Source organism: Leptodactylus fuscus, chromosome 5 (genome assembly GCF_031893055.1).
Source record: "Leptodactylus fuscus isolate aLepFus1 chromosome 5, aLepFus1.hap2, whole genome shotgun sequence".
In the NCBI taxonomy this organism is placed as follows: domain Eukaryota; kingdom Metazoa; phylum Chordata; class Amphibia; order Anura; family Leptodactylidae; genus Leptodactylus; species Leptodactylus fuscus.
The window spans coordinates 106,639,295-106,661,359 of NC_134269.1; the positions used below are offsets into that span (position 1 = coordinate 106,639,295).

The 22,065-nt window shown below is 43.3% G+C and overlaps 2 protein-coding genes across 5 annotated transcripts in view; both read left to right on the plus strand.

Annotated features, from left to right (window-relative positions):
• The first annotated feature begins 254 nt into the window (after positions 1-254).
• Positions 255-10,272, plus strand: ATP5F1C (ATP synthase F1 subunit gamma). Of its 3 annotated transcripts, XM_075273964.1 has the most exons (10): positions 255-347; positions 887-921; positions 3,760-3,891; positions 4,048-4,252; positions 6,625-6,768; positions 6,839-6,903; positions 7,848-8,003; positions 8,095-8,191; positions 9,225-9,260; positions 10,151-10,272. In XM_075273964.1, the coding sequence occupies exons 1-9, from the start codon at positions 268-270 to the stop codon at positions 9,229-9,231; spliced, it is 921 nt and encodes a 306-aa protein (XP_075130065.1). In that variant the 5' UTR covers positions 255-267; the 3' UTR covers positions 9,232-9,260; positions 10,151-10,272. The 3 variants fall into 3 exon arrangements, with proteins under 3 accessions (XP_075130065.1, XP_075130067.1, XP_075130068.1); XM_075273966.1 differs by lacking the exon at positions 9,225-9,260; XM_075273967.1 differs by lacking the exons at positions 9,225-9,260; positions 10,151-10,272 and having other exon boundaries at positions 8,095-8,195.
• Positions 10,273-20,696: 10,424 nt separating this feature from the next.
• The window catches only part of TAF3 (TATA-box binding protein associated factor 3), an 82,066-nt gene continuing 80,697 nt past the window's right edge, over positions 20,697-22,065 (plus strand). For both annotated transcript variants that reach the window (XM_075273940.1, XM_075273941.1), the window contains exon 1: positions 20,697-21,015. In XM_075273940.1, the coding sequence (XP_075130041.1) occupies positions 20,850-21,015 (166 nt within the window). In that variant the 5' untranslated portion in view covers positions 20,697-20,849. The remainder of the gene's footprint in view (positions 21,016-22,065) is intronic.

Consider the following 22,065-nt stretch of genomic DNA (forward strand, 5'->3'; position numbering starts at 1 on the left):
CAAAAGTTTTAACTATCTTCGTTTTGCATATGATAGTCAGTGCTCCCTGTTCCTCATCCGTAGAGACCGGTGCTATGAATATCATGTGTCACAGATTTTGCCTTAGGAAAGTTCCATCCCTGCTCGGATATACCCATGTGTCAAAGTGTCTGCATATAGAGAAATATTGCCAGCGTCAAACATGGCGTCACCAGACAGCGAAGGACATTTGACAGATCTCGCGAGGTCTCCGCCCTCTCCCCGCTCTGCTAAGGTTACTTGCGGCGCATGCGCCTACTGCGCTGTCTGACCTTGCCTGCAGTCACCATGTTGTCCCGCAGCAGCGTCCTCATCTATCAGCCACAATGGTAAGTTTCTGTGCTAATGAATATCAGTCATTCTGGATGGTGCACAAGGAACATGGGGAAGAGAGGGAGAGCTGGCGGCAGTGGATGGCAGTGGGCGGCTTTATTCTACAAAAGCCGGGTGGCAGAGAGTAGGCCGCGGCCAGCCCTTGTACTTCAAGGTGTCAGGAGCAGTGAGTGGAGGGAAGACGTCCACTGGCCGGGTATATGGAGTGCTGGGCATTCGGCGTCTATCCCGTACCTCTGCATTGTACGGCACCCCATATCATTAGATTGGCACCCACTTCCTCCTGAGTAGGGGCAGAATTCTCACCCCGGGTACAGGCCAGCCTGGGGTATGAAAAAGCTGAGCAGCTCCTCAAGCCCTGTATGTCATCTGCCCGACCTACGTGGCCTTGCACTCCTAGATTCGCCCTGATCACCTTCTTGGAGTTATTTGCCCCCTCTGCCCTCCATAGTGTAACAGGTGACCCTTACCCAGTCACGATGTGATGATAGCTGGTATGTGATCACTGCTTAATATCTTGCTTTATGTGTTTTAGGGGTCAAGTCAGGAACATGGCAACTTTGAAGGACAGTGAGTATCTGGGTCAAATGGGGGTCATTTCAAGAGACAGACATACAGATGTAGCAGCGCTAACCTTAACTGCAGCAGTGTGATGTCTTATTACAGAAGAAAACAAAAAAATATCAAAAGTTATTGAAAAATGTTTCAATGACTTTTCATTGGTTATTTTAGTTTTCTGTGAAAGATCTCACACTGCTGCTACACTTATACATTAGGGGTTAACAATAGAACATGAAAGGATAACCTGGTGTATAGAACTTGTCCCAAAGTGACATTTGATGTGTCCTGTTACTGCAGGGGCCGGAATTGTCACTTTGGTGGACAGTACATGTCAGACACTGAGCCTTTTAAGACTCTGAGCTTTTTATTGGGAGTTTTTGGAAATCTACTGTACTTCGGGGGTTGTGCAGAATTTTCTGCAAAAATCTGTAGCCTAAGAAAATGGCCTTCATTTTTAATTATGTAGGTAGAGAATGCGATAACTGCAACACACAAGTCAGTTTCTGCTATCCTAGTGGAAGATGAAAAATGTTCTGCCACTTATGACCTTTATCTCCTATAAATCCCTGGGAGTATCGGTTGTCAATCCCCAGCTATAGGAAGAACAAAGCCAGATGTTCCTTTGTCTGTTCTATCGTATGTGAATGGAGTATAGTGTATGTGTTTGAGCAGTGCTTCATTCATTTCTGTAGGATTGCGTTCTCTGTAGCCACTAAGAACTTAATGGAGCACTGGTCACGTATGTGCTCCATACACATCAAACATTAAAGGGGGCTTATAGGATCTATTCTCCAGATCAATGGGGTGCCCATCTGTCTGATTTTGCAGCAGTCTGATACTTATTCCCTATCCACAGGATAAGGGAGAGATGTAATAGGTCAAACAATCCCTTTAAGGTGAATCATCACTTCATTTGAGTCCCCTAAACCACCACCAAGACTTAGATACTGCTGGGGAATAGCCTGCTATAGATAAACAATCTGATTCATTATAATGAGTAAAGTGACCTTATAATGTAGCTCACACAGTATGCTAAGTACAACTGAAGAGTCACGGGGACAGTGGCACTATTCTTTACAATAGACCGCCCCTACCAAAGCTTGCAGATGTGTCTTCGCCATATACTCCTAAAAGGCAGTAAGATGTACATCCTGCATTTCCTTGTAGTGCAAGGCTAGGTTGCATCTACAACACCTAGTGTCACTATGGTGGACATGCATATGAAGATGCCATTGAAGTTCTGTAGTGGAAGTAGTAAAAGGATCTACTCACCTTTACAGGACTTGGTGGAAATTGCAGAACATGTCATCACCCCTTCTTTGTTTTACTATTTTCCTTTATAAATAAATTATATATATATATACACACACACATTTTACACTCCCCGGCCACTTTATTAGGTACACCATGCTAGTAACGGGTTGGACCCCCTTTTGCCTTCAGAACTGCCTCAATTCTTCGTGGCATAGATTCAACAAGGTGCTGGAAGCATTCCTCAGAGATTTTGGTCCATATTGACATGATGGCATCACACGGTTGCCGCAGATTTGTCGGCTGCACATCCATGATGCGAATCTCCCGTTCCACCACATCCCAAAGATGCTCCTCTATTGGATTGAGATCTGGTGACTGTGGAGGCCATTGGAGTACAGTGAACTCATTGTCATGTTCAAGAAACCAGTCTGAGATGATTCCAGCTTTATGACATGGCGCATTATCCTGCTGAAAGTAGCCATCAGATGTTGGGTACATTGTGGTCATAAAGGGATGGACATGGTCAGCAACAATACTCAGGTAGGCTTTGGCGTTGCAACGATGCTCAATTGGTACCAAGGGGCCCAAAGAGTGCCAAGAAAATATTCTCCACACCATGACACCACCACCACCAGCCTGAACCGTTGATACAAGGCAGGATGGATCCATGCTTTCATGTTATTGATGCCAAATTCTGACCCTACCATCCGAATGTCGCAGCAGAAATCGAGACTCATCAGACCAGGCAACGTTTTTCCAATCTTCAATTGTCCAATTTCGATGAGCTTGTGCAAATTCTAGCCTCAGTTTCCTGTTCTTAGCTGAAAGGAGTGGCACCCGGTGTGGTCTTCTGCTGCTGTAGCCCATCTGCCTCAAAGTTCGACGTACTGTGCGTTCAGAGATGCTCTTCTGGCTACCTTGGTTGTAACGGGTGGCTATTTGAGTCACTGTTGCCTTTCTATCAGCTCGAACCAGTCTGGCCATTCTCCTCTGACCTCTGGCATCAACAACGCATTTCCGCTCACAGAACTGCCGCTCACTGGATGTTTTTTTTTTTTTTCGGACCATTCTCTGTAAACCCTAGAGATGGTTGTGCGAGAAAATCCCAGTAGATCAGCAGTTTCTGAAATACTCAGACCAGCCCTTCTGGCACCAACAACCATGCCACGTTCAAAGGCACTCAAATCACCTTTCTTCCCCATACTGATGCTCGGTTTAAACTGCAGGAGATTGTCTTGACCATGTCTACATGCCTAAATGCACTGAGTTGCCGCCATGTGATTGGCTGATCAGAAATTAAGTGTTAACGAGCAGTTGGACAGGTGTACCTAATAAAGTGGCCGGTGAGTGTATATTCATGCCCCACTTTAATTTTAAGGCTCTGTACAGATGTGCACTGTGGCTTCTCTTAATTATGTAAGCCATGCCACTATGCTGAATCCCTATATGACCCATCCCAATGGTGTGGTGTTCCATCACTTTGGTGGCAGGAATAGCGCTGCATGTTACACTCTTCCTGCTGTCAACTCTTAGAAACATGATCATAGCTGTAGTTGTTGCTATTGAGTTTGACTGATTGTTCTGTTTTATTAGTTACCAGGCGATTGAAATCCATCAAAAATATCCAGAAGATCACAAAGTCCATGAAGATGGTGGCAGCAGCCAAGTATTCCAGAGCGGAACGAGAGCTGAAACCAGCCAGAGTGTATGGCACTGGAGCTTTAGGTAAACTAAAGCAGAGAACTGCATGAATTGTAATACCTTGGCTGTCATAAGATGCGGGTGCTTAAATATTGTAATTTTCTGTAATATTTTCAGCTTTCATTTACTATAATACAGGATGTACATAAACATATTGTTTTTTTTTTTTCTTTTGCTTAGCCTTGTATGACAAAGCTGAGATTAAGGCTCCTGAAGACAAGAAGAAGCATCTTATTATTGGGGTGTCCTCCGACCGAGGCCTTTGTGGTGCTATTCATACCTCAGTGGCGAAAGCCATTAAACATGAAATTTCCGCTCTTTCTGACAGCGGGAAAGAAGTTAAGGTTGTTGGAATTGGGGACAAGCTGCGAGGCTTACTTCAGAGGTTTGTATGAAGAGAGATAGGTGCAGTCACATGTATCACTGCGGGGAAAAAATAATTCTTTAAAATGGCAGACCTAAAAAGTTCACTCCAACACATAAAAGGTGATTCTAGTTATTGCTTGCAGTTTGTAAGACCACATGTCAAATATGGGATTAGGTTATTTTCAGAGAGCTAGAGAGGGTTCAGAAGCAGACAACTAAATGATATGGGATGGAAGGGCTCTCTTGTAATGTGAGCCTAAACAAATCTTCAGATGATCTGATTTACATGTATAAAGATAGCGAGGTCAGTACAAAGAACTGACAGATAATTTATTCTGCCCCAGAAATATGCAAAGGACTAAGGAACATGAAGATGAGTAGTCAGACTATGGAATGTTTCACCCAGGAGGTAGTAAAGGCCGATATGTAAGAAGGGGCTAGCTGGTTATCGAATAACAAAGGACATTGAGGGTTATAATGAATCTAACTACAAACTATAGGAAATAGAGCTTTACAGGTGAGATACGGATTCAGGGATTTATTCTAGATGCCAAATTTGGAGTTGGGTAGGATCAATCCTATAGAATTATTGGTGAAACCTGTGTCTTTTTTTCAAGCTTATTAACTATGTTATGCTCAGTGATACAAAGTCACAAGTCTACAAGTGATGGGGTATGTGTATTATATAATTGGTTAAATAGGATTCCAAAAATATATAATAAAAGATATTCCTGCAACAGCCATTTTAGAAACTATTTTAAGGATGTTATAATAACAACTTTATATAGCGGTAACATATTCTGCAGCACCTTACAAATCGGGCTGGGTTCACACCAGTGTTGTTTCTCCGTACAAGGATTCCATTCTCTCCGCTTGAAAAATGCAGAGAGAAAAGAACTGCATTTTGCCCTTTTCGGGTGGAAACTGCGTGGACCCCATTATAGTGTATGGACCCGTGGGTAACTGCTTTTTTTTTAAGCAGATTAGATTTCCAAACGTGATGTGAATCTAGCCTAAGAGGGTACATGAACAGACAGTATTTGACAATACAATATGACAAAGAAATAACAAATTAAGAGGGGACATTAAAGGGAATCTGTCAGGGTGATTTGAGACCCCAAACCACCCACAGGTCCTTATGGAACAGTGTTTAGTGTCCCAAATCCCCCTGTTTCAAAGCCATCTGTGCCTGTAATAAAAAGGCTTTATACTCGCCCTGTCGCTGTTTTCCTCACTCTGCCACAGTTCTTCACTGAAGTAAGAGGAGTGCGCATGCCCCATACCGCTAGCACTTGCTCAGTGAGGCTGCAGCATACATCCTTTGCTTCACTGAAGAATTGTGCAGGCTCTGGGAGTATCATAGATGAGTCCAATGAGACTCCTCAGACTTCTTTCTACGTGAGTGTAATGTAAGCACATGCATTTGAAACTCTAAACTCCCAGTCTATAAGGACCTGTTGGCAGTTTAGTGTTCCAGATCAATGTGAAGGCTCTCTTTAAGGCCATGTTCCCCTGCGGCAGTGCGCCTGATGATTATTTGCAGCATTTTTTTTATATAATTTGCAACTAAAGTATAGTACATTGTATTTAATTGAACCCCAGGCATACAAAGCAGGAAGAACTGCTTGAGCTTTTAAAGGGATATCCTACTTTTTTTTTTTTTTTCCTTTATGCAGAATTTGCCATAGCCTTGCCCATTTTGTTACAATGAATGAAATCTGTGACAAAGTCCAAATAATGTGTTGATAATGGAAAAATGTGAATATTGCTTTGTTTTTGCTGACTCTGGAAGATAAAATGTACTGCCTTTGCACATGGCTTATGCTTTAAGACTGAATGGAGGAATAACAGTGATGTGCATTAATTTGCACCAAGTTGTTAATCTGTATGCGTTATTCACATTTGGCAGATGTGATCAGTGTTTTTCACTAAACCCAAAACCAGGATTAACCCTAAACACACAGAAAATATACTGGAAAGAATTATACTGTATGTTTAGTGTTGTGATAGTGGATTGCCCAGTTCTGAAGGGAGAGATTCTAATGCTACAGGTTTATTAGGGAATTGCTCGTCTCCCTTGTAAGGAACTGGGAGCTGACATGCAGTAACTCTACACTATGCCAAGATCTGTCTGCTGATATCAGTCTATTGTTTTGGGGCTCTCTGGTCAGCACTGATTTGAGGATCTTACCATAAGTATAGGTCATGAGTATTTATATCCTAGAAAACAAGATATCAGACTTAGAACTTTCTTTTAAATATTGTCATTTACAATTTTAATTAGAGGACTTCTGTTTTCTACATTTTTATCCATACGTATGAGTGTTTGACCGCAGTGGTATACATTTTCATTAAACAAAGTCTAATGACCATTGTCTTCTCTCATTGAAGGACTCACAGTGATCATTTCCTTTTGACCTTCAAGGAAGTTGGCAGAAAACCTCCAACCTTTGGTGACGCATCTGTGATTGCTTCAGAGCTGCTGAACTCTGGCTATGAGTTTGACCTAGGCTCTGTGGTTTTCAATAGATTCAGGTATAGAGAGTGACAATACACTGACTGCTGTGCAATATGAGCTTGCACTGATCTATTTTTGTTCTTATAGGTCTGTGATCTCTTACAAGACTGATGAAAAGCCATTCTTTTCCCTTGACACGGTTGCAAATGCCGGTAATCATTTATTTATCTTTAATTGGTGGGCACATAGATTAGGTTTCTGGTTAAAATCATATTTTAAAAAAATCCATTTTATACTTGGTATAAACATAAATCAAAAACCTGTGGTTGAATAACCATAGCGGTCATTCATTGGTTAATTTAATATTATAAAAAATATTATTGGGGAAAAAAGTCAGGTTTTATGTTTGATTGTACTGCCTTGAAACGCAAAGCTATTTTTGTTTGGAGTTCCTAGAAAATGGTAGGCCAGTGCAAGGCTGTTGGAGTTGGGCCAGTTTTGAGGGGAGTCAATTGGGGGGAAAAAAAAGTTACCGATGCTTCAAAATAAAATGACTTACTATTTCAAATTATATTATACAGTTATCAGTATTGTACAATTAGATATACTAGTTTTTAATGAATTATAGGAGCTTTACTGCTTCTATCCGATTATGGTTGTCAAGACATTTATGAGAGTCTAAAGTCAGACTGTAGAAGAATAGGAGTTGGTGGTTGGGTTCCCAGCTAATCCTGAAAACTGAGTTGCATCCCAGTTTAAATGGAACAGCAGATTGTAAATGCATAATGTTCATCTTAATGGAAATTGGTGGGGATAGCCGCAGTACAGCATTCAGCTGTCTCTGGTGGAGTGGCAGCCCCCATCTGTTGATAGGAGGTAATGTGCTGTGATGGCATTTCATTACACATATAGCAGATTTAGTACTGGATATTTAAAACATTCTTCATATTATATGTAATAGTACAAATTTTCTCTGGTTGACTGCTGTTTCCCCTCTCAAAACAAGCTGTTTCATAGGTGGTTAAAGCAGAACCCATAGCGGTCTAGTCACTGCAAGGGCCACATTCTGCAGGCAGTAGTCTTCGATGACTTTAGATGGGTACATGCAAATTCATTTATGTTTGCATGTTTTGTATATTCACTTTTCTTCTTCCAGAGAGCATCACAGTGTATGATGACATTGATGCAGATGTATTAAGAAATTACCAAGAGTTTACTTTGGCTAATATCATCTACTTCACACTGAAAGAATCCACTACCAGTGAGCAGAGTGCTAGGATGACTGCTATGGACAATGCCAGCAAGAATGCTTGTAAGTAGTGGTGAGGGTAACATTTTCTTTTAATACATCCTTCATGTGCAAAGTTTGAATGGAGCTTTTTTTTCTTTTTTTTTTCCCCCAGCCGAGATGATTGACAAATTGACATTGACTTTCAACCGTACCCGTCAAGCCGTCATCACCAAGGAGCTTATTGAGATCATCTCTGGTGCTGCCGCTCTGTAAGTACATGGTTGTCTCCAAAAGCCTAATCTATTGTCTGATATAAAACAGGATTTTGGACTGTTTGGTGGAACATTTGAGATTTTCTATAACAGTAACATGTTGCATGAATTGCTCACTTGGATGTTTTAACCTTAAAGGGCTTTTCTGGGACTTAAATATTGATGATGTATGCTAAGGACATGTCATCAATCTTTGCTGGGGTTCTTCAACACCCAGCACTCCCTCAGATCAGCTGTTTGAAGAGACTGCACTGTTTAGGTGAGCTCTGTGGCCTCTTCACTGCTTCCCATGCACAGCGTCATACATTGTACAGCAGCTGTGCTTGGTATTGCAGCTTGGTCCTATTCACTTGAACAGGAGTGATCTGTAAATTGGTCATGTGACTAGTGAATGTGAGTCATGGTGCTTATCCAGTTGTCATTTCCAGCAGCTGATTTATTGGGTCCTGGGTGTCAGACCCCTCCCAATCTGATATTCATGATCTGTATTAAAGGAGTTGTCCCATGAAGTAAAGTCTGCAGGACCTTTGTCCCGCTCCACACTCAACCTGAGCACAGCTAAGCCGAATTTGGGCAAGACTGGTGGTGATTGGCGCTTTCATTCATTGGAGTCCTAGAAATTGCCAAAGTACAGCATTTGCGCATCGCCAGCACCAAAACTGAAGTAAATGGGAGCTCAGACCGCCACCAATTCTGCCCAGATTCAGCCTTGTGGGACTTTACTGCAGACTTTACTGTGTGGGACTGCCCTTACAAGTACTGCTCATCAATATTTATGTCCTAGAAATCCCCTTTTGATATTAAACTAATCTACAATGTAAGTAAATGTACACTTTGCCATTTATTCTTATGATTTTGTTTTGAGTGCTGAATGCTATAGTCATTGCTGTGGTCTGCATGTAAAGAGAATCTCACAAACCGGTAGCCCACTTTAAATCCCTTTAAAGGATGTACCCTATATTACTTACCTATGTTTAACTTTGCATGGTGTGCCTTAACTTGCTTGTTTTGTTTCTAACATTTTTACCAGGGGATGAAACCATTGCAAGCTTGAAACGTTTGGCAGGTAATGATTGGTCTCAATTCACACCAGTGTTAGAGTGGACACAATCATTCTTTTTTTAACAAGGAAAACAGGGAAGGGTCTTCTTACCAGAGAAATGCTTATGTATGCTTTGTCACAGAAACTGAGACTCCCAAATATTCCTCCTTAGCCAAGAGCTACTCATCCCAACTCGCCCATACACAAGTACCATCACTCCAAGTGTACATATGTTTTCAGTGGGCAAAGATACCATGAGCTTCTCTTCCTTAAAAACTAGGTATCATTCATGTTGACAAGGGAGGGTTGGGACAGTCCTGTATATGTAAGATGTGTATGGCCACAACTCTCCCACCAAGACAACATGCCCACCCCCACATTGCTGACCCAACCAGATGATGTGTGCTGGTACCCTTTGCAGTTAGCTGTGTAAAGCTGTAGACCGTACTGGAATAGTCATGGGATCTTCCCAAAGATGCACAGACAGGATTACACGTTTTTGACGACTTTATGCAAAAAGAAAAATCTCTGCAAGCATCTTCTTTAAAGTATAACACTTCTAATGGGAACCAAACATTTCCAAACCATGTAACATTTGTAGGAAGTTGGTTATGAATATTTTTGTCTGCTGATGTAGCATTACATAAAGTCCTTCAAGATAAATGATCTACCATGTAACATTTCTTCATACCAATCATTGATGGGGTCAGGGAGTATTCCATCATTAAAGAATTGTGTAAAATCTGTCACACTGCTGCTAATCTCTGCTATATAATATATATTGCATAAACTTTTTTTTTTTTTTTAATTGAATATACTATCCTCTCTACTTTTATTTATATTGCTATGGTTGCCATCTCTCAAATATTCCGTTTTTTTAATTGTATTTAATATAACATCCTTCTGTGTTTCAGATAATGTACCATCAGCTTGCAATTTGTCTGGATCTAAGTGTCTCAAGGGATTGGTTTGTTTGTGAAGAAAACCAACATTTGTAAATTATATTCCAATAAACTGCTTACGTGGAATTATTGTATTGCTTTTCAGCGGTGTGTTTCTTTGATACTCAACATGGCAAAGATTTGTATTTAAAACATGATCTTTGTTTGTACTTGGTCCCCAGAGGACCTGTCATGTCCTCCAAAAGGTAAAACTGACAGCATACCTTTTCTGTGTGGCCCACTGTTTGGGAATCTTTTCTCTTTATGCCTACCTGTTCCTGTGCATTTGATGCTATTACATTTGGTGCTAAATAATTTGACAACCTGATAGAGATGAGCGAGTACTATTCGAAACGGCCGTTTCGAATAGCAAGCATCCATAGGAATGAATGGAAGCGGCCGGCTCTGCTGGCGGACGGTCGCTTAACCCCCTGCGTACCGGCTGCGTCCATTCATTCCTATGGGTGTGTGCTATTCGAAACGGGAGTTTTGAATAGTACTCGCTCATCTCTACAACTGGACATTCTTCACTGCACAGTGTGTGACAGTATAGTTACACCTGAAGCATAATTCTAGGAGAGACACTCTAAAGCTGGCTGGACACACGGAAGCTGGTAGCTACGTGATCTTGCTTGACAACCCGTATACATGCACGTTTAGCTATGCAGTGCATGTGTAATAAATTGGCAGAGCAGTAAGGAGTAGTCTAAGGTAGCAGAAAGCGAATTAGATGTAGAGCTGTATACACACTTGATAAGCACCTGATATGTCACTACTAGGTAAAACTCCTGAAAGACCCAATATGGGATAAATACTTAAAGGAAAAAAAAAAAACTTTGTAGTGGCGTACACACAGCAGGTCACTCCTCAAGAGGGTATTGATAAATCCAGTCTTTATTGGATGACACATTTTGGACGAAGAAAAGCTCTCTAATCCATCTACATGATCTGCCATTCATATACATCACCTTCCTATACATATTAGATCAGGGGTCGGCAACCCCTGGCACGCGAGGCATATTTTGCTGGCACGGCAGGCAGCCTGTGACTTTCATGCATTAAATTGAGAGAGAGCATCCCTTCAGTGCTCTGCTAGAGTTGAGGTGTAGGACATGCCCCCTTCTCTCACTGCCCACCAATCAGAGGTGAGCCTCTCACTGCACAGGATAAGGGCTCCCTGGACCTGCTGTTACACGTGAGGAGCTCCTGCCGTCTGCAGCCCTGAGGAGGAGGAGAGCAAGCTGAGCAAAGTGAAAGTAAAGACAACACCAGGTACGTGTGTGTTACTAACTATTCTCATTAACGTCAGGCATTTGGGGTTATTACTTTAGTTTTAGTAACTCCATGTGCCTCACATTAATAGCAGTTAACCCCATCATGCCCCTCACATTAACCCCTGTGTGGCTCACATAATGTTAATAACTTTGAGACATATGGGGTACTATATAATGAAGATATTTACTTAATTATTATCTCCATATGTCTCACATATCAGTATCCCTTATGTAAAGCACACAGGGGGTTAATTTGAGGGACATGATAGGGCTAACTGCTATTAATATGAGGCACACGGAGTTGCTAAACTGTGACACACATGACCAGACTTTTTATTCACAACTGTGCATATAAGTACAGACCTATATATGTCAATAGACATGTATATACAGCCATTCTTTTTGTGGCAGTGTATCTGGGCCAAATTGAAGAGCTGAAAATTATAGAGTAGGTCCTCTATCTGTCCTATACATCCCCTATATCTGTCCTATACATTCCCTATATCTGTCTGCATTTCCGGCCCTGTCAATTCATTTTTAATGTATATGTCAGTGAAAACCACATCCATGCCATTTGTGTGCAGGAGGCCTAAGGCTGAGGTCCCATGTTGCAGAAATGCAGAGTTTTTGTTGCAGATTTTGCTGTGGTTTATTTCAACCAAAGCTAAAAATGGCTACAGAAGGAATGAGAAATATATAGGAAGCTTCTTATACGTCTCCCTTCTGATCAATCCACTCCTGGCTTAGGCTCAGAAAAACGCAGCAAAATATGCAACAAAAAAGCTGCGTTTCCACAACGTGGGGACCCCAGCCTTAGGCTAAAGCCCCACATTGCAGAAGCAAAGCTTTTTTTTTGTTGCAGGTTTTTTTTTGTTTTTTTTTTAACCAAAGCCAGGAGTGGATTGAGCAGAAAATAGAAGTATACGAGCTTCCTATACATTTCCTATTTCCCATTCGTTTTGTAGTCATTTTTTGCCTTTGATGGGGAAAAAAAAAGCAGCGTTTTTGCAACGTGGGGCATCATCCTTAGTGGGAGTCTATTGGGTGGTAACACTGTGTACCCAAGTGCAACTAAAGCCAAATCCAGTTTCTGGGCACCAGTCACTTTTGGGGTAACTGTGACATTGATTAATTCCTTGCTTGGGTTTTGCTATTACTGCACTGCCAAGAATTAAGAGACTGAATTTAAATTTACATTTCACTGAGTACGGGTTCACATCTGCGCCCGGTCTCCTCTTTGCAGGTTTCCATTTCCTGCCCGAAAAACTGGACAGGAGACAGAAACCGTCAGTCACTTTTCAAACCAAATTCATTCACTTGAATAGATTTGCAAAGTGTCCGCCCATGAGCATCTTCTTCCTCTCTGCAGCAAATTTTATTTTATTTTTTTACTGGACACAAAGTCGGGTATGCAGGACTTTGTGACCGGTTAAAAAAAAAAACACTTTCGCCGCAGAGACCAGAAGATGCTCATGGGTGGACACTGACTGCCGTGCTTCTGTCTCCTGTCCAGTTTCTCGGGCAGAAGACGGAAACCCATAAAGCTGAGACTGGATGCAGGGTTCTTCTGTCCGCTTGAGAAGTCGGACATCTTCACTTGCGGACAGGGAAGGACAGGCACGGAGTGCAAAAGAACGCACCCGATGCCCATTTAAGTGAATGACAGGTGTCACGGACACAGCTAGTGTCCGCTCCTAATGTCCGTGCCAGATTTTAGGCGGACACTAGGAGCGGACACTACCTGTCGGACACCGACGGTAGTGTGAACGCTCCCTTAGCTGGTACTGTAAAACACAGTATTTAGATCAGTACTTTACATCAGTATTTCTGAAACAAAACATAAGAGGTGCAAGTCTTTCCATTCTCTCTACTGACCAAATTATTACAATAGCTATATAAACTGTAAGATGAAGGTTAAAGGTGCATATCTCAACTCCATTAAAGACTATAACCAAAGTATGGCTTTATCATTTTGGGAAAGATACAACCAAGTAGTGATGTTTAATAGTTCCTGCAATTATTTTTTTTTTTTGTCTTGCAACACTACTAGTCAGGTCACAGTCATTTCTCATAAGAGATACAGCTTATCCTGTAGGAGCAGAAAACTATCTACATAATTACACATTTTAATTTACATTGCCCATTTTTTCACCCCATAACGTGGTGATGTATTGACATATGATACAGCTAGAGGAGACTAACATCCAATGCCTCCATGGGTAACCTTTCAAAATGTTCTCTGGTATTCTCCTAGTAAAGCAATTAAAAATAAGTTTATTAAATTTTTCTCAGATAACGCTGCCCAGCACAAATACACCTTTAACCAAAACCTCACGTTGCAGAAACACAGCTTTTGTTGCAGATTTTGCTGCGGGGGGTTTTGAGCCAAAGCCAGGGCTGGATTGAGCAAAAGGTATAAGAACTTCTGCAGCAAAAAAAAAAAAAAAAAAAAAAGGTACATTTCCACATTGTGGGGCCTTAGATTTAGGCTAATTCCCTATGTTGTGGAAAAGCAGATTTTTAGTTGAGGATTTTTCTGCAGTTTTTTGAGCCAAAGCTAGTAGTGGATTGGGCAAATATAGAGAACTATAAGGGTAAGTTCACACGGGGTATTTTAGTCAGGATTTTGAGGCTGTATCCGCCTCAAAATCCTGACCAAAAAGACGGCTCCCATTGAAATCAACAAGAAAAAGAAGCGACATGCTCATTCTTTCAGGCGGATTCACCTCGTGACATCCTCCTGAAGACGCTCCCTCCCGACTAGGCCCATTCATTTGGGCCTAATCGGAAGCGGAGTGTGTGACTGGATCCTGATGCCGGCATCCAGCCACAGCTACTCGTATTTTGGTCCGGAACCTGAGGCAGCCTCTGCCTCAGTTTCCAGATCAAAAAACCCGGTGTGAACTTACTCTAACAGCTTCTTACATATTTCCTATTCCATTTGTAGCCATTCTTGGCTTTGGCAAAAAAAAAAAAATCTGGCCCCACATTGGAAAGAGATTTTGTTTGTTTTTAGCCAACTGTGGCTACAGAAGGAATGGGAAATATAAAGGAAGCAATTTTTGCCTTCTGAGTCTACTCCTGGCTTTGGTTAAAGGGATTCTACCATTAAAAACTTTTTTTTGTTGTTGTTGACACGTTGGAATAGCCTTAAGGCAGGCTATTCTTCTCCTACCTTTCATTGTCTTCTCCGGGCACCCTTCGGTTAAAATCCCGTTTTCCGTCAGTATGCAAATGAGTTCTCTCGCAGCACAGCGTCCATCTTCTTCTGGACCGTCATCTTCATGCGTCTTCCTCTGGCGTAGGTGGTGAAACTTGTAGGCCTCGGGCAGAGCCGACTGCGCGTGCCCGCGCCCACAAGAAAAATGGCCGCTTGCACAGAAGATGGAAGAAGACTTATAAAGACTACGTTACAGAAGAAGATTGAGGCGGCGAGAGTTCTCGCAGCATTGGGGACACCCCCAGTGCTGTGAGAGAACTCATTTGCATACCGATGGAAAACGGGATTTGAACCCGAACGGCGGGGCGAAGAAGACATCTAAGCCTTTCTTGAGCCGCGTCTCTCTCTTGTCAAAACCCGCCTGCTGCGACCATCGCGGTCGTGGCTTTCCCCTCCGCTGTCGGCTCAAATGAATGAGCCGACATAGGAGGGAGCTGCCGGGGGCGGAAGCCGCGCGGCTTCCGCCTGAAGAAAGGGCATGTCCTTTCTTTTCTCCGCTAGCGGCAGCCAGCCGCTAGCGGAAAAAAAAAAAGCCCAGTGGTCTACATAGACCACCATTGTAAAGGGGCGGATTTTGAAGCGAAATCCGCTGTCAAAATCCGCCCCTTTGCCTACGTGTGAACTAGCCCTAAAAAAACAAAAACAAAAAAACAAAAAAAAAAAAAACTACTTTTCTGCAAAAAGTGGCCTTAGCCTTAAAGGGGCTCTATCATTGGGAAAAGTAATTTTTAACTAAGCACATACTTGCATAGCCTTTAGAAAGGCTATTCCACACCTACCTTTTGTATGTAAATCGCCTCAGTGGTTTTTTAATGAGCCAGTTTTTATTCATATGCTAATTAGTCTCTCGGTGCACCCTCTGCCTATTGTTTCCTATGGGTGTATACAGCACAGGCTGATGCTAATGAGGACTTCCTACTTCCTGTTTAGATAGGAGAGAATAGCAGAGAGCAGGGCTGCTGGGAACTTCCTGTGCTGGCTGGAAGCTAATTAGCATATGAATAAAAACTGACTTATTCAAAAGCCACTGAGGCAATTTACATACAAAATATAGGTGTGGAATAGCTTTTCTAAAGCATAAGGAAGTATGTGCTTAGCTAAAATTAACAACCCAATGATAGAGCCCCTTTAAAATGGCAATTTACAGGATGTAGTTTTGCCATGTGGAATTGGCTCTATGGCCTACTTTAACTGTGTGTGAACCCTGCCTAAAATGTCCCTTGTCCAAATTCCATATTACTATGTAACTCCGGCAAACCTGCTCTATCCTTGCACTACATGAATTACTTACGTTTTGACAGGTTCAGCTCCCCCCAGTAACAGCTGGGAAGTGTAGATCAATGAAGCAGTGCTATATAGCTGTATTGACAGAGAATACAAGGTTGTTGCAACCGACAGGAAGGATTCTGGAGGAGATGCTTCAGGCTACACCAATATATACAGGATTACACACCTATAAACCCATCCACACAAACCATCTCAAGTACACTACACTAGCCACCCTAAGTGATGGGAAAAAAAATACTATTGGCCCTCTTTTGAAGTCTCTAGATTTTAACCTTGGTAACTAAGTAGCCAATCACCCTTAGGGCCCCTTCACACAAAGTTTACGCTCAGTGTATTCTGTCCATTTTACATGTGTAAAATGTAGTTAGCCATTGAGTTCAATGGCATGTTCATATAATGCGTGTCTTTTTGCAAAAAGACGCACGTTATACGAACATGCCATTGAACTCAATGGCTAACTACATTTTACATGTGTAAAATGGACAGAATACACGGAGCGTAAACTCTGTGTGAAGGGTCAATTTGACAGAGCAGGTCAGTTTGGGACAATAAACCACCCACAATCACCCTGTTGTAAAGACATCCGTGCCAACATTTTAAAGTTTCTTCTGACTAATCTTTGGTGTTCTCAACACCTTTGCAGTGCAATGCAGGTAGTACGGCCTTGGGAGGATATAGGGAGTATAAGGGTTTTTATTTTCAGTGTGGACACAGATGGATTAACACCAAACACCTCTGGTCCAAAAGTGTTTAGCGTCCCAAGTCATACTGACAAATTCATTTTAAGAATGGCATCTTTAGCTAATGCACTCATTACACCTGACCCCCTTATATGCCTCCATTGTTACCCAATTTGCACATAAAGTAAAGTAGATTTCATACCTGATTAGCTGCAGGAACGGGACTCTTGCACAAGTGTGGGTATATATTGTGGGGAAGGTAGCTCGGTAGCTGCAATGGTGCAGACCCAACCAGTCACAGACAGGGACACAAAATATGGTACAAACAGGTTTATTTAGTAAAAACTGTGAAATAAACCTTCAGATCAGGTACAAAAATAAGCAAAATAAACACAGCCTTAAAGAGGACCTTTCATGGGTTTGAGCACAGGCAGTTCTATATACTGCTGGAAAGCCGACAGTGTGCAGAATTCAGTGCACTGTCGCCTTTCCTGATCTGTGCCCTGGGTAAAGAGCTATCGGTGCCGGTACTGTTGCTCTTTACAGTCAGAAGGGCGTTCCTGACAGGCTGTCAGGAACATCCTTCTCCACGGCAGCGCCTATATCGCTGTACTGTGTGAGCAGCGAGGAACACCCCCTCCCTCTGCTCACAGTACTCGTCCATAGACGAGTATTATCAGGAGGGGAGGGGGCATTCCTCCCCGCTCACACTGTACAGCGCGATAGGCGCTGCCGTGGAGAAGGATGTTCCTGACAGACTGTCAGGAACGCCCTTCTGACTAAAGAGCAACAGTACCGGCACCGATAGCTCTTTACCCGGGGCACAGATCAGGAAAGGCGACAGTGCACTGAAATCTGCACACTGTCGGCTTTCCAGCAGTATATAGAACTGCCTGTGCCCAAACCCATAAAAGGTCCTCTTTAACTTCAGGCAAAACAGAACTCCTGCTAATCCAAGCTCTAACTAATACAGAATAAGGCTTACTGTATGTGTGGTTTACATGTGGCCAGACGATCAAGCAAAACACAACAAGCACCAGTTTGGCCACCGACGACCGACGACCGACGACCGACGACCGACGACCGACGACCGACGACCGACGACCGACGACCGACGACCGACGACCGACGACCGACGACCGACGACCGACGACCGACGACCGACGACCGACGACCGACGACCGACGACCGACGACCGACGACCGACGACCGACGACCGACGACCGACGACCGACGACCGACGACGACTTCTCCCAAGCTGTGCACTGAGCCACAGAGCTCTGTAGTCTTTTATGGGCCAGTAACGAGCCTCAGGACCCAAACCTGGGGCTGAGGCCTACTCAAAACCCGCACTGGACTACACATAGGTCAGGAATCTGGGGGAGATATACTGTGACTCCAGTACTCTGCCTGTCACTTTCTCACAATATATATACGTGGTGATTCAAAATCATGGAGACAACTAAATGTAAAATGGTGGTTGGGAACACCATCCTCTATGTGGCAAGGTCAAAGGGGAAGGGGCAAATCTGTGCGGGGTAGTGTCCAATATGACAGCCATTTTGAAAGCCCCCATTTTGGAATCAAACTGATTTTTTTCAAATTGGAAGGGGTGCATGTGAGATGCAGTGAGGTGGTAAACCCCCTTTAACCCCTTCCCGACATGCGCCGTAATAGTACGGCGCGTGTCGGGTCTGTAACTATGGCGACCGCCCGGGAGCCGGGCGGCCGCCATAGCCGCCGGGTGTCTACTGCTCTAAGCAGTAGACAACCGGCTCTAATGCCTCCGATCGGTCCCCGGACCGATCGGAGGCATTAACCCCTCCGGCGCTGCTGTCAAAGGCGCCGGAGGCGCCATTTTCCCGGCGGCGCATGGGCGCCGCCATTTTGGCAAGGATCGCCGGCTCCTGGAGCATGCTCCAGGGCCGACGTCATGTTGCAGTGACAGCCGGGAGCCTTGTTAAAGGCTCAAAGCCGGTCTGCAAATTCTCTCTTTTGCAGGCTGGTGTATACAGCCTGCAAAAGAGATGATGCTTTTTTGCAATGCATTGCAATGCATTAGCATTGTAATGCATTGCATTAGTGATCAGACCCCCTGGGGTTCAACACCCCTAGGGGGTCTAATAAATGCAAAAAAAAAATAAAAAAAAAAAGTAAAAAAAAATATAAAAAAATATAAAAAGTATTAAAAGTTCAAATCACCCCCCTTTCCCTAGAACACATATAAAAGTAGTTAAAAACTGTGAAACATATACATGTTAGGTATCCCCACGTCCGAAATCGCCCGCTCTACAAATCTATAAAAATATTTTTCCTGTTCAGTAAACGCCGTAGCAGGAAAAATAGTCAAAAGTGCCAAACCGCCGTTTTTTCACTGTTTTAATTCTGATAAAAATTTGAATAAAAAGTGATCAAAGCAATAACATTTCCCGAAAATGGTAGAACTAAAAAGTACACCCGGCCCCGCAAAAAAAGACACCCTATGCATCCCCGTACACCTATGTATAAAAAAGTTATGGCCGTCGGAATATGGCGACTTTTAGAAAAAAAATTTTTTAACACCGTTTTGGAATTTTTTTTAGGGGTCAAAATGTAAATAAAACCATATAAATTTGGTATCCCTGGAACCGTACCGAAACACAGAATATAGGGGACATGTCATTTTGGCTGCACAGTGAACGCCGTAAAACCAAAGCCCGTAAGAATGTCGCAGAAATGCATTTTTTCTTCAAATCCACCCCATTCTGAATTTTTTTCCTGCTTCCCAGTACATTATATAGAATAATTAATGGTGGCATCATGAAGAAAAAATTGTCCCGCAAAAATTAAGACCTCATATGACTCTGGGAGCGGAGAAATAAAAAAGTTATGGGGTTTAGAAGGAGGGGAGTCAAAAACGAAAAACGAAAATCAAAAAATGCCATCGGCGGGAAGGGGTTAAGAAGGGACAAATCAATAGACTGAGATAAGCATAATGGTTGTTTTGACTAATTGTCCACCGTCTATCCCATTATGGCCTAGCTGTTAGGAGCTATGATGGCACATATATGGCAAACAGACTCCAGGTGACCTTGACAGACCACCAGCACAGAAAATTGTTTGGCTGCTAACAAGCATGAGCAGCTCCTACAGTTTTTTTTTGTCACCATCCAGATACAGCTGCCACCTTCATTACACACCTGTCCAATTCCAGGCGCTTAGAAGGAAATTCGGTGTCCCGCTACCCATTATGTCACATGCCTTTGACATCCAGCTGCCATAATTTAAAATGATGTCATGAACAAGAATCTTGACTGTTACAGACTTCAGCTATATCGTCTTTAGCAACAAATCGCGGTTCTGTTTTAGATCTAGTAACAGTTGGATTTGAGAATGGAGTCTTTGTGGTGGGTGGGATGATCCGGGGAGGCATCATATATGACAGTCGGTCACTTGTAGTAGTGATATGTGCAGGGCATCCTATGGCCACAAGTGGTGCTTTTTATGGCATGGCTTATAACTGGCATTTTTCAGCAAGATAATCCACTCATACATACAGCAAGGGTTTTCCAGGGTTTCCCCCAGATCACAACACTTCTCCGCCATCAGATTTACCGCTGATCGAGTATTTATAGGATCAGCTAGGACACCAGCATTGGCAACTTATGAGTATGGGCAAATGTGCCACAGAATACAATATGGAAACTGTATGCCTCCATACCCAACCATATTTCATCTTGTATCCAGGCTACAGACAGCCCAACAGGGTACTAGAGCCTCCTTATAAAGCTTCCCCAAATAAACGTATCATTTCACTTTCATACACCATGGTTACATTACGTTTTTCTGTTATGAGTGCAGCTGGTGATGGAGTAATATTGTAAGCTGCTGTATTGTATCTGCTCGTATATCGAATGTTTCACCGGCGTCTGGCACTTGCCCTGAACCAAAATGGTGACCGATAGCGTCATAACAGAAACTCTAGGCACTCCTCCTCATTATAACGCTTCCTTCTTGTAGAAATGGCTGATGCCAGAGTAACAGATTGGAACCGGAAGTTGCTGATCGATCAGCTCAGGGATGGACTGGCGAGGACTGCTGCCTGTGCTAAGCAAGAGGAAAGGCCAAGATGGCGGCAAGAGTGAGAGCGCGGAAGGGGCCGTGCGGTTAGCCGGGAGAAAATCGGAGAGACCAAGGCTCCTGAGCGTGTGATGGGCGCGGGATAAATCGGGATGTGTGAGAGCTACTCGCGCTCGCTGCTGCGGGTGTCGGTGGCGCAGATCTGCCAAGCCCTGGGCTGGGATTCCGTGCAGGTCACCGCCTGCGACTTGCTCACCGATGTCCTGCATAGGTACCTGCAGCAGCTGTGCCGGGGAGCCCACCGCTACTCCGAGCTGTGTGAGTATCTGCTGCGCTGTGTGCCGGTGTGCACATCTCCTGCACTCTGTGTACACTGTACACTCTGTTTACACACACTCGTGCTGGCCGGTGTGGAGGCGGTGCTAGCTGTGCCAGGGTGCAGGCTGGAGCTCTGTGTTGGCAGAAGGTGGTCTATTCTGCGGTATGGTTCTTATACGTGCTGCTCTGACTGTCCCTGACACTTCTCCTATGGATGTGCCGGGTTATGTCCTGTACACAGGCTCTCTCTGGACAGTGGACTTAATATTGGTAACAGTAGCCTTGTTGTCCCTGGCAACCAATCTGTGCTGTCTCCATGTTCCTAATATAGGAAGAGGAGCTACATCTGCTGCTGGCGACTTTTCTGTGTCACATTCTAGATTTCTTAGCTGTTTCTTTCACCTCCAACTCTTAGCCTCCATCAATAACTCCTGCGCTGCTGGAATTGTTGTCTCTAGCCTGGACCAGACCACAGCTGTTGCTGTTCGTTTCGCACAGTTGTCAGGTGGGCAGTCCCTGTGTTTCTGCTCCAGCCGAGTACTATCTACCTTACACTAGAGAGCCTAGCTGTGCTTAAACTAGCAAAAATCAATATTTTAGAACAGAGGGGCTAGAAAAATAGTGATGAAAGAGCCTCTTTAAATGGAGTAGAGTTGTATATGTTGGATGCTTCATATGCCTCTTTGTCACAATTGTGCTGCTTCTTGTTCTAGTGATCGGTGTGGTCCAGGGGTTGAGCCTCCATTGATGTTACATTTACCACCTCTCCAGTAGTTAAGTAATGGCAGCTATTGGCTAATAATAAATGTATAACTTATTACCCATCTACAGTATAGGTGATCAGTTTCTGATCTGTGGTGGTCCAATGGTTGGGTATCCTGCGATGACAAGAAAGGTGTTACCTTATACATCTGTCTGAATGGTGCAGCATCCTCATAGATATGGCACCACTACTTTAATTCTTGTGAGACTGGTAAAGAAAAGCCGCCATACAGTGCTTGACAATCTGACCCAAGACCCAATGACCATATGTTTATCACCTGTCTTTTA

Excerpts from the sequence above, each read along its gene's own strand:
- ATP5F1C (XM_075273964.1), top strand. The coding sequence starts at position 268 with ATGCGCCTACTGCGCTGTCTGACCTTGCCTGCAGTCACCATGTTGTCC. Across the intron at positions 3,892-4,047 it reads GTATGGCACTGGAGCTTTAG|CCTTGTATGACAAAGCTGAG; the intron begins GTAAACTAAAGC and ends TCTTTTGCTTAG. Across the intron at positions 8,004-8,094 it reads CAATGCCAGCAAGAATGCTT|CCGAGATGATTGACAAATTG; the intron begins GTAAGTAGTGGT and ends TTTTTCCCCCAG.